Below are 12,575 nucleotides of genomic sequence, written 5' to 3' on the forward strand. Positions count from 1 at the left end.
TACACTTTCAACAAGTTTTATTGTTTGGATGTCAGGGCGCAGGAGGAGACGTCCTTCGGTGAGAGTGTTCTGCGAGCGGGTCTTTCAGAGGCCTGCCTAGTATAAGGTGGCTTGGGTACATCCAACTGGTCTGGAATGATCTGAATATGTACAAGAAAGGAAAATTGGTTCTTAGCTGCTAATTTTCGTTCCTGTAATACAGCAGATCATTCCAGAGGCACACGCCGTTCTGACTCCGAAAGACAGTCTGTGGAGCTTTTAGTATTCTGAAGGAATTATTAGATTTCTATTAAACAGCAGGGCCGGTGGCTTACCAGTGTATGTTTCGTTGGTTTCGGATGACCTAGATCTCTGGTTAGTTAGGAGGGATCGGTCGCCCTTGGTTGAAGTTTAGTTTCAAGGGCTTGGGTATAGGCAGAGACTGAGGGACTGCAAGTGGCACTCTCTCTTATGTAGCAGTGTCCAAAGTTTTTGTTCTCTAACTCATCTGCTGGTAGCGATACACCACCCACTGGTCTGGAATGATATGCTGTATTGCAGGTAAGAACCAATTTTCCTATATCTGCTGCCTTCTGATTCTTCTCTTTGGAAATCGCATTTTCTCACTTATATGTATTGTCTAATATTTTTACCTATCTTTGTATATTTTCTGTATACCTATCTTTGTATATTGAAAAAGAAAAGCATACACCATATCCAATGATCCCTTTATGACTGCACTTCGTCTCCCAATTACATCCCAATATCTAGTAGCATTATAGAAAAGATTAGTATCTTTAGGATGAATCTGGATTTAGCATGCCAGGGGATTTCAGAATGCAAGCATGCGTTAGACACAAAAGGATCTCAGTAGCAGAGAGGAGGCATGCACCAAAGATTGCATAAGACTTGTGATAGCATAGTAAGCAGGTACATATGGGAAGAATAGGGGAGGCCAAGATGTCCTTATCTTCTTTATTTCAGGTGGTGGAAGTGATCTGATCTTTGACACTCTGTAGGCTACTAGTTGCATTCACTATTTTCTGTTTCTCTTGCACTTTAGGTACAGCCAGTGTAGCACGAGCCTGGAGTTCTACATTTGACAACCTAATTGAAAACAGAATTTCTAACTATTTTGGAGATCATGTTTCCATCAGCATGGAGAATGTTTTTGCTAAATATCCAGATTTCTTTGCTGTACTGATTATTGTTCTGCTTACAGGTGAGAGAGCGAGAGCTCTGAGAGTACTTGAGGCCAGGATGGGCAAGAAGGCCAGAGGCCAGCAAGAGGGACTACATAGAAATGTGATGGCAGAAAAAAATGCACAGCCTATCTTGTGTGCCCTGATCCAGCTCTGGTCAGCCATTCAAAGAAATTGATCAGATAAATCTAATAAAACCTATCCCTAGTAAATGCTTCGTTGGCTCTTGTAATGCATTAGGTTCCATAAACTCTACTACTCTCTTTTAGAAATTTTGACAAGGGCATCTCTCAAGTTACATGGAAAAAGCATAGTGATAGCAATATTTTTTAATGAAAGTGTTGTAGGAAATATTCCGCACTATGCAGCCTGATAGCATGATGATACCATCTTTTATCTTTTCATTTTGTCAGCACTGCTAACCTTTGGTGTGAGCGAGTCTGCATTGATAAACAAAATATTCACTGCTGTGAACCTGCTGGTCTTATGTTTTGTCATCCTGACTGGTTTTGTAAAAGGAGACATCAAGAACTGGCGCCAAACAAAGGAGGATTATGCAAATGCCATTGCTACTGCAAATGTCTCAAGCAGGTATGACTGCCATCAGTCTGTGTTTAGGGTTTGGGCAATATGGCATCTTTGACTGTAAAGATGGAGTTGGGCTTGGCACGTCATTGTGTTTCTGACTCTTCTTGAAAATAGGCAATTGCTGACTGTGATGGGCAGCAGAGCACATAGCATAATCTTTCTGCAAATCTAATTTTACTAGGCAGGGCAGGGGACACAGGATGGCATCTGTGTGGGGTTTGATCTTTGGGAGGTGGGACAGAGGCCACAAAATGTTGTCTTGGTCATGATGCTTCTTGCTGTCCCTGCATATAATGCAATGCTATCATGGATAGAGATGGGTCGTGTTAGCTTAATTCTAACATTTTGTGACCTGATCAGTCTTAAATTATTCATTTGAAGGAGCAATTAAGATACCTACCCTCCTTGCACTTGTAATGAGAGGTTGATTGTGAAGCACAAACTACATGCTGCTGCTCTCCTCCCATCCCATTCACTTCCAAAGTGGTGGAGGTCATGGAGGAAAACATACTGGAAACTAAGCATGTCCGTTCTCATGACTACAGGACAGAAGGATTAAGATTTGAAAATGAGGCACACCAACTTCCTGCTCTAAAGACTCCAAACTGACTAGAACCTTTTGCGCACACATTGAGGTCATTAGATCTAATCTTGTATATGCTTTTGGTGCAGACTCCACACCACTTTGGTTGCCTTTTTCTGGACAGCCTGTAACTTACTGTATTTCATCAGAGATATGTTTCCAGGACTAAGCACTGTAATGCAAGTTTTCCTGGGGAGAAGGTAGCAGGTTTCTTGAGGAGGAGGTAGCAGGTACCCAAGGACCAATGGCACCAACCCAAGGTGTGGCTCCTACCAAGCAGATCCCAGATTCAGGAATACTCCAGTAAAGGGAGTCCAATAGATCCCTTTCAATAGATAACTCTTGGTGATCAAGACAAGGCAGGAAATTTATTTATTTGAACATTGTATGGATGCTGAGAAATATAGATTGGAATAATAGTTGCTAAACCATTCAGCCATTTACTTTTTTTTTTTTTAATTCTTTATTCAATTTTTCTTTTACAAATTAGAAACATTAATTGACAATATTGGAAATTTAAGCAATTATACTGTAGAAACTTTAACATAAATCATTCAAAATGAAACCATTTCCATCAAATATAATTATTCAATTTGTATTTAAACAAGAGCCATTTTTATAAAGAAACTTGGAAACCTGGAGGCAAGTGAAATTCTTTAAGGAGATTTTACCAAGAAACAAAATTTTGCTATCAAAAGGGCTCTAACATAGATTTATCTCCAGCTTTCTTAATTTTTAAACCCTCTCCCCATTAGGAGTAATTGGGGAAGAAGTAGTGGGCTGACGGGACTCCACAAATTTATGAAATTGCTCAAACTGAAAAAATATAAATACCTCTGCGCCTCTTTTCAAAATACATTTACACAGGTAACATAATACAAAAGAAAAACCTAAAGCAATTACATTCTGCTGCAAAGTAAGAAATTCTTTTCTCCTGATTTGGGTAGCCTGTACCAGATCAGGAAATAACTTTACAGGCTGGCCATAGAACATTAAGGGAAATTTCCTAAAGTAGAATTTCATAACATTATTCACATCCTGTTTATTAATAAATGATACCAAGAGAGTATTCCTCTCTAAAACATCTGTATTGGAATTCTCCAGAAAGCTGGTTAAATTCGCTGGTATATTTACTAAATTTGTTCCTTTCGACGAGGCTCTCTTATTCAGAAAGTAACAACAATTAACTGAGGGAATATCAGAAGGAAAAGAGAGCTTCTATAAGAAATCTTTTCAATGTGATGTAGTAAATTTCTCCAGCAATTTTAGGAAAATTTAAAATCCTTATATTGAGATGTTTAGTGCTGTTTCCAATAGCTTCCAAACGTCTTAAACAGGAAATCTGATCTCTAAGAATAGTTCCATTTAAATCCTGTATAGCTTTTATCTTATTCTCTGCCATGCCAACTTTATTTGAAATTTCTTGTACTTGTTCTTGAATTTCATCTGTTTTCTGTTGAAAGGGCAACAGAGTCCATTTTTTTCTCCAGCCTATTTAGTGAGGCCCTGAGCCCTGCCACCAACTCCCAAATAGTCTCCAGGGTGATAGCCTTCGGTCTGGGTTGTACTAACGTTAACTCACCCCCAGGGCTCGATGTCATCTGGCCACGATATTCCTCTGGAGACACCCCATCTCTCACACTCCTCACGGGGTTCTCCAGCAGACCAGCCGCCTCTCCTCTATTGCCATGGTCAATTTCTTCCACGGCATCCGGGGTATTCTCGGCGTTCAGCACTGCAGTCGAGACTGCCCCCTTCTGGTCCATTGCCTTCACCGCATCATCGGTAGGTGCCTGGGATGCGTCTCTACCGGGGTCACGTTGAGCCGGAGGCTGACGCTGATCAGGGCTCAGGGATGCTTCCTTCAAGGGAACTCCCTGCTCTCCTTCGTGGGGATTCCCAGCGGGTTCATCAGTTCCCTCTTCATCCAGAGTGGACAACAAACGCTCAATATCGAGCTGTGTTAACGGCGGTAAGGATTCGGTAGGGTAAATCCTTACTTTGCCTTTTCTCTTTGTTGGCATGGTGCAATATTTCAGGAAAAAGGAGAACTTCAGCTCGTGCGTTCCGTGCACCTTCTATGCCGCCATCTTGCCTCCAGGTTCTCACAGCCATTTACTTAAACATTGCAAGGGTGCTTTCTGATCTGATGTCTGTATATGCCATTACAGGCTCAATAATGGGATGAGGGGTATGGGGGAAAGTTGATTGTGGTGACAGATAAAACTTTACAGTTCCAGAGAGCCAGTATCTGATCAAATGTGAAAATCAATGTCCTTATTAAGTCAGTTTGCATTTGTTTCAACCACAGTTTGCTTATAGAAACATAGAAATGATGGCAGAAGAAGACCATACGGCCCATCGAGTCTGCCCAGCAAGCTTTCACACTTTTTTTTTTTCTCAACTTATGTTTCTCTTGGCTCTTAGTAACCTTTTTAATTCTATTTCCCTTTCACCTCCACCATTAATGTAGAGAGCAGTGTTGGAACTGCATCTAAGTGAAATAGCTTAATTAGTTAGGGGTATTAACCACCGCAATAAGCAAGCTACACCCATGCTTATCTGTTCATCCAGACTATGTAATTCAGTCATTGTTGATTGTTGCCTGAATATAGATCCACCTTTATTCATTCCCCCCTGCCATTGAAGCAGAGAGCCATGCTGGCTATTTTATTTATTTATTTGTTTACTGTCATTCGGTAGAGCCATCATAACGGTTTACAAAAGTATACATTTTTCTTAGCAGTTGTGTAACAGAAAAAACAATGTGAAAGTTATACATTTTCTTAGCGGTTAGCTATGCATTGAAAATGAACTATCAGTCTTGCTCCCCTGCCGTTGAAGCAGAGAGCTATGCTGGATATGCATTGAAAGTGAAGTATCAGCTTATTTGGTTTGGGGTAGCAACCGCCGTAACAAGCAAGCTACTCCCTGCTTTTTTGTGAATGCAAATCCTTTTTTCCACATTTCCTCATTGCTGCTGAAGCTTAGAGCAATGTTGGAGTCGCATTAACCGTGTGTATGTTTATTGAATAAGGGTATTATCACCAGGTAGTAGCCATCGTTCCCGTGAGTCACCTACTCTTCATTCACATCCTTTAGACTTTATGGATCCTCAGAGTTTATACCACGCCCCTTTGAAGTCCTTTACAGTTTTAGTCTTCACCACTTCCTCCGGAAGGTCATTCCAGGCATCCACTACCCTCTTCGTGAAGAAATACTTTCTGACATTGGTTCTGAGTCTTCCTCCCTGGAGTTTTAAATCGTGACCCTGGTTCTGCTGATTTTTTTTCCAACGGAAAAGGTTTGTCGTTAACTTTGGATCATTAAAACCTTTCAAGTATCTGAAAGTCTATATCATATCACCTCTGCTCCTCCTTTCCTCAAGGGTGTACATATTTAGATTCTTCAATCTCTCTTCATAAGTCATTCGATGAAGACCCTCCACCTTTTTGGTCGCCCTTCTCTGGACCGCCTCCATCCTGTCTGTCTCTTCGGAGATACGGTCTCCAGAACTGAGCGCAATACTCCAGGTGAGGCCTCATCAAGGACCTGTACAAGGGGGTCATCACTTCCCTTTTCTTACTCGATATTCCTTTCTATGCAGCCCATCATTCTTCTGGCTTTAGCTATCGCCTTGTCACATTGTTTCGCCGACTTCAGATCATTAGACACTATCACCCCAAGTGATAGTGCTTAAGATGGATATTTTGTGAATTTTTACAGGCTTGTCACCATTCATTTAATTATTGTTTTATCCTGTTACGATTTTAATGTATTTTATGTTCATTTTAATTTTATTTTGATAATTTGTTTTATGTTGTCACTGATTCTTAATGTTTACTGTTATCAGCATTGAATAATTTTATTAGATTATGCTGGATACAAGAACAAATAAATCATGTTAGGGTAATGGAATCTCATTCTTCTTACAGGTTGGGCCAGTTTGGATCAGGTGGCTTTGCACCTTTTGGATTTGAGGGCATTGTTACTGGAGCAGCTACCTGCTTTTATGCCTTTGTAGGATTTGATTGTATTGCTACAACAGGTAAGTATGAGGATGCATATGTAGCTCAACTTTTTTTTTCCCCCTTATGTAGAAATTAGGGCAGACAGACCTCAAAGCACATCCATTTACCTACTGTAGAACCCCTATGTGATCTCTGCTTTTATTCTTTGGCTCCCCACCACTTCATTGTTTCTTGTATCCACCATCCTATTTGTGAAGAAATACTTCCTTACATTATCCTGGATGGTCCTATTCTAGCCTCATATCATGGCCATTTGTTCTAGAGTTTCCTTTCCTCTGCAAAATGTTTCTTGTATGTACTAATAGCTTCTGAGCCTTCTTAATGTGCTGTTGTATTCACCTTCTCTCTCCTGTTCTCCAAGGCATATAGGTATAAGCATACATAGGATTTAAGCATGAAGGCACTGAACAGTCATTTCCTAAATATTGTACTCTTCTTGCTCTGCCTCTTCTGTGTTGTCACTCAGCTGGTATTCTGATTCTATATGCACAAGCATAACTAAACTAGTCGCATATGTTGGTGATCCATCTGTTGGCCCTAAGAATGGAATATAACTAGCTTAAATTAGAAAAGCCTAGAAAGATTTTCTTTTTTTTTAAATTTATTTATATTTTATTGCATTTTCACAATTTTTAACAGCATTAACATGCTAGAGAAAACAGAACAAATGGTATCTTGATTTATAAAAAAAAGACAGGAAACTATCCATTATCCTTAAATAGAGGAAAATCTGGAGATTCAAGATTCAACAGAGTGCAAGATATACATAACACATTCAAAAAAGAAAAAGGGGAATTTAGATACTCATACCTTATATAAACTGCTTAAGTCTGACTAATACCCTCAGGAGATTGAAGGGAATCGAAAAAGGTAATTGAGAAAGTTCAAAGAAAACATGTTATGCATTATTAACATTTATAACACACTTACATGGAAATCAGACTATAATTTGTGTAGCCATCTGTCTCGCACGAGAACATTGGGCCAAAAATGTTTTTCGTCTTAATTGTGTCACCCTTGAAATATCTAGATAAACCCAAATTTTCTGGCCTAAATATAGAATATCTCGACTATGTAGAAATAATCTAAGAATTGTATCTTGATCTGATGCAAACACAAAATTTACTAACAAAGTTCCACGGCACTCTACTTGGTTATTCTCCTGAAGACTAATATTTCAGTCAGATTCATTGTTGAAACTTAAGGTTGAAGCAAAACTTTTCCATTTTTCTCGGGATTCACATAATAAATCCTTGAAATAGATGGGAGTGCTTCTGATGGTAGATGTAATACTTCTTGCATATAATCTTTAAATTGATCTCTAGGAGAGATCAGTTTTAACTCTTGGAAAGTTTATAACTCTCAGGTTCAAATATCTTACGGAGTTTTCCAGATTTTCCACTCCTTTAGATGTGGAGAATTCACCTTGAATTAAACCATTTTGTATTAATTGCATTTGTGTTACTTTTGAGTCAAGATGTTCAATCTTCGAAGATTGTGTTGTAATGACAGGCTCCAAAGAATAGACATGACCCTGAGTCCCTTTCAAGACACCAGTAAGTGCAGTGTTATAGAGTGCTCCAAAGAAGTTAATGCACATCAAACTGTATCCAAAGTTATCACCAGAGGTTTAACCGGCAATATCTGAACCAAAGAGCCTTCCCCAGAAGGAACATTTTTACTCACTGTGCGGGTTCCACAACAAATCTCCCGATAGGAGTAGAAGTTAACACAGAGTGATTCAATTTCCCTTCCTCCAACCCCAATGCTTCTGAAGGATTTCCCATCGGATTAACTCACTTTTTTCACCCCACTCAATGTTCGCTGCCGTGTCCACCTCGTGGGCAGCTGTTCCTGTGAACGCCATCCGTTCAGGCAGCATGTCTGACTGCGTCGGAACATCCTGGGGGGGAGGGGGTAGTAGGAGCTTCAGAGCTTAAGGTTATCTCGTCCCGTAATGCCGGTTTGCACTCCATGCCGGCATTCCCAGCGGACCGCTCATCTGGAGAAACTGTATCCAATGTAGTACAAAAGCCCTCGATGCATGTCTGGATCAGGGTAAGTTGGGGAGAAGCCAAGGCTGCCTCTTTCCCTTTTCTCTTCGTATGCGGCATCTTCTCGAGGAAATAAATAGCAGCGACAGCAAACAGGAGTTCTCAACACTGTGTCCACCCCTCAGGATGCCATCTTCAATCTCAGAAGGATTTTCTACTCCTGCATAGCTATCCCCAAAGAGCTGTGTACTGTAAGGTCCCTGCAGTGCCTTTCTGTGGAATAAGTCTGGTGATCCTGCACTGGAAAGCTTTTTTTTTTTTTTTTTTTGTCAATTTGATTGCAAGTCTCCCTCAGCATTTGCATCTTTTGCCTCAGATTTCTCTCTTCAGGTACTCCAGCCTCAGGATCTTTTCTTCGTATTTTGGAAATGATTTTTCTCCCAGGACAAGCAGGATGGTAGTCCTCACATATGGGTGACATCACAGGATGGAGCCCTGTACGGAAAACTTTTCTGTCAAAGTTTCTATAAAGCTTTGACTGACACTGGCACACTGAGTGCACTGAGCATGCTCAGCCTGCATAAGAACATGCCATACTGGGTCAGACCAAGGGTCCATCAAGCCCAGCATCCTGTTTCCAACAGTGGCCAATCCAGGCCATAAGAACCTGGCAAGTACCCAAACACTGTCTATTCCATGTTACTGTTCCTAGTAATAGCAATGGCTATTTTCTAAGTCAACTTAATAGCAGGTAATGGACTTCTCCTCCAAGAACGTATCCAATCCTTTTTTAAACACAGCTATACTAACTGCACTAACCACATCCTCTGGCAACAAATTCCAGAGTTTAATTGTGCGTTGAGTAAAAAAACTTTCTCCGATTACTTTTAAATGTGCCACATGCTAACTTCATGGAGTGCCCCCTAGTCTTTCTATTATCCGAAAGAGTAAATAACCAATTCACATTGACCCGTTCTATACCTCTCATGATTTTAAACACCTCTATCATATCCCCCCTCAGCCATCTCTTCTCCAAGCTGAAAAGTCCTAACCTCTTTAGTCTTTCCTCATAGAGGAGCTGTTCCATTCCCCTTATCATTTTGGTAGCCCTTCTCTGTACCTTCTCCATCACAATTATATCTTTTTTGAGATGCGGCGACCAGAATTGTACACAGTATTCAAGGTGCGGTCTCACCATGGAGCGATACAGAGGTGTTATGACATTTTCCATTTTATTCACCATTCCCTTTCTAATAATTCCCAACATTCTGTTTGCTTTTTTGACTGCCGCAGCACACTGTACCGACGATTTCAATGTGTTATCCACTATGACACCTAGATCTCTTTCTTGGGTTGTAGCACCTAATATGGAGCCCAACATTGTGTAATTATAGCATGGGTTATTTTTCCCTATATGCATCACCTTGCACTTATCCACATTAAATTTCATCTGCCATTTTTAAGCCCAATTTTCCAGTCTCACAAGGTCTTCTTGCAATTTATCACAATCTGCTTGTGATTTAACTACTCTGAACAATTTTGTATCATCTGCAAATTTGATTATCTCACTCGTCGTATTTCTTTCCAGATCATTTATAAATATATTGAAAAGTAAGGGTCCCAACTCAGATCCCTGAGGCACTCCACTGCCCACTCCCTTCCACTGAGAAAATTGTCCATTTAATCCTACTCTGTTTCCTGTCTTTTAGCCAGTTTGCAATCCACGAAAGGACATCGCCACCTATCCCATGACTTTTTACTTTTACTAGAATCCTCTCATGAGGAACTTTGTCAAACGCCTTCTGAAAATCCAAGTATACTACATCTACCGGTTCACCTTTATCCACATGTTTATTAACTCCTTCAAAAAAGTGAAGCAGATTTGTGAGGCAAGACTTGCCTTGGGTAAAGCCATGCTGACTTTGTTCCATTAAACCATGTCTTTCTATATGTTCTGTGATTTTGATGTTTAGAACACTTTCCACTATTCTTCCCGGCACTGAAGTCAGGCTAACTGGTCTGTAGTTTCCCGGATCGCCCCTGCAGCCCTTTTTAAATATTGGGGATACATTTGCTATCCTCCAGTCTTCAGGTACAATGGATGATTTTAATGATAGGTTACAATTTTTACTAATAGGTCTGAAATTTCATTTTTTTAGTTCCTTCAGAACTCTGGGGTGTATACCATCCGGTCCAGGTTATGTACTACTCTTCAGTTTGTCAGTCAGGTCTACCACATCTTCTAGGTTCACCGTGATTTGATTCAGTCCATCTGAATCATTACCCATGAAAACCTTCTCCAGTACGGGTACCTCCCCAACATCCTCTTCAGTAAACACCGAAGCAAAGAAATTGTTTAATCTTTCCGCGATGGCCTTATCTTCTCTAAGTGCTCCTTTAACCCCTTGATCATCTGACGGTCAAACTGACTCCCTCACAGGCTTTCTGCTTCAGATATATTAAAAAAAAGTTTTTACTGTGAGTTTTTGCCTCTGCGGCCAACTTCTTTTCAAATTCTCTCTTAGCCTGTCTTATCAATGTTTTACATTTAACTTGCCAATGTTTATGCATTATCCTATTTTCTTCTGTTGGATCCTTCTTCCAATTTTTGAATGAAGATCTTTTGGCTAAAATAGCTTCTTTCACCTCCCCTTTTAACTATGCCAGTAATCGTTTTGCCTTCTTTCCACCTTTCTTAATGTGTGGAATACATCTGGACTTTGCTTCTAGAATGGTATTTTTTAACAATGACCACGCCTCTTGCACATTTTTTACTTTTGTAGCTGCTCCTTTCAGTTTTTTTCTAACAATTTTTCTCATTTTATCAAAGTTTCCGTTTTGGAAGTTTAGCATGAGAGCCGTGGATTTGCATACTTTTCCTCTTCCAGTCATTAATTCAAATGTGTTCATATTATGATCACTATTGCCAAGTGGCCCCACCACAGTTACCTCTCTCACCAAGTCCTGTGCTCCACTGAGAATTAGATCTAAAATTGCTCCCTCTCTTGTCTGTTCCTGAACCAATTGCTCCATAAAGCTATCATTTATTCCATCCAGGAACGTTATCTCTCTAGCGGGTCCCGATGATACATTTACCCAGTCAATATTGGGGTAATTGAAGTCTCCCATTATTACCGCACTACCAATTTGGTTCGCTTCCCTAATTTCTCTTAGCATTTCACTGTCCATCTCACCATCTTGACCAGGTGGACGGTAGTATACTCCTATCACTATAATCTTCCTCGACACACAAGAGATTTCTACCCATAAAGATTCAATTTTGCATTTAGCCTCATGCAAGATGTTTATCCTGTTAGACTCTATGCCATCCCGGACATAAAGCGCCACACCGCCTCCCGGGTGCTCCTCTCTGTCATTGCGATATTATTTGTACCCCGGTATAGCACTGTCCCATTGGTTATCCTCCTTCCACCATGTCTCTGAGATGCCAATTAAGTCTGTCATCATTCACTGCTATACATTCTAATTCTCCCATCTTACTTTTTAGACTTCTGGCATTAGCATACAAACATTTCAAAGTTTGTTTTTGTTTGTATTTTCATTCTGCTTTTTAATTGATAGGGATAAGTTAGAATTTTTTTAGCTTAGGTGAGTTTTTAAGTACAGGCACTTGGACTACTTTTCTTATTATTGGAACCTCACTGTCGGGATGCCCTAATTCTAATGCATCATTAGCATCCTTTGAAGATATCTCTCTCCGAACCATGCACTGCTGAGCGACTGTCGGCTTTCCCCTTTGTTCTAGTTTAAAAGCTGCTCTATCTCCTTTTTAAAGGTTAGTGCCAGCAGTCTGGTTCCACCCTGGTTAAGGTGGAGTCCATCCCTTCAGAAGAGACTCTCCCTTCCCCAAAAGGTTCCCCAGTTCCAAACAAAACTGAATCCCTCTTCCTTGCACCATCATCTCATCCATGCATTGAGACTCCGGAGCTCTGCCTGCCTCTGGTGACCGGCGCGTGGAACAGGGAGCATTTCAGAGAATGCTACCCTGGAGGTTCTGGATTTAAACTTTCTACCTAAGAGGCTAAATTTGGCTTCCAGAACCTCCCTCCCACATTTTCCTATGTTGTTGGTGCCCACATGTACCACGACAGCCGGCTCCTCCCCAGCACTGTCTAAAATCCTATCTAGGTGACGTGTGAGGTCCGCCACCTTCGCACCAGGTAGGCATGTTACCAGG

The 12,575-nt window shown here is 40.6% G+C and overlaps 1 protein-coding gene across 6 annotated transcripts in view; it reads left to right on the plus strand.

Moving 5' to 3' along the window:
• The window catches only part of SLC7A3 (solute carrier family 7 member 3), a 221,230-nt gene that overhangs the window by 84,555 nt on the left and 124,100 nt on the right, over nucleotides 1–12,575 (plus strand). For all 6 annotated transcript variants that reach the window (XM_029607239.1, XM_029607243.1, XM_029607244.1 and 3 more), the window contains 3 exons: nucleotides 1,043–1,201; nucleotides 1,595–1,772; nucleotides 6,288–6,400. In XM_029607239.1, the coding sequence (XP_029463099.1) occupies nucleotides 1,043–1,201; nucleotides 1,595–1,772; nucleotides 6,288–6,400 (450 nt within the window). The remainder of the gene's footprint in view (nucleotides 1–1,042; nucleotides 1,202–1,594; nucleotides 1,773–6,287; nucleotides 6,401–12,575) is intronic.

This window comes from Rhinatrema bivittatum, chromosome 6 (assembly GCF_901001135.1).
Source record: "Rhinatrema bivittatum chromosome 6, aRhiBiv1.1, whole genome shotgun sequence".
NCBI lineage: Eukaryota > Metazoa > Chordata > Amphibia > Gymnophiona > Rhinatrematidae > Rhinatrema > Rhinatrema bivittatum.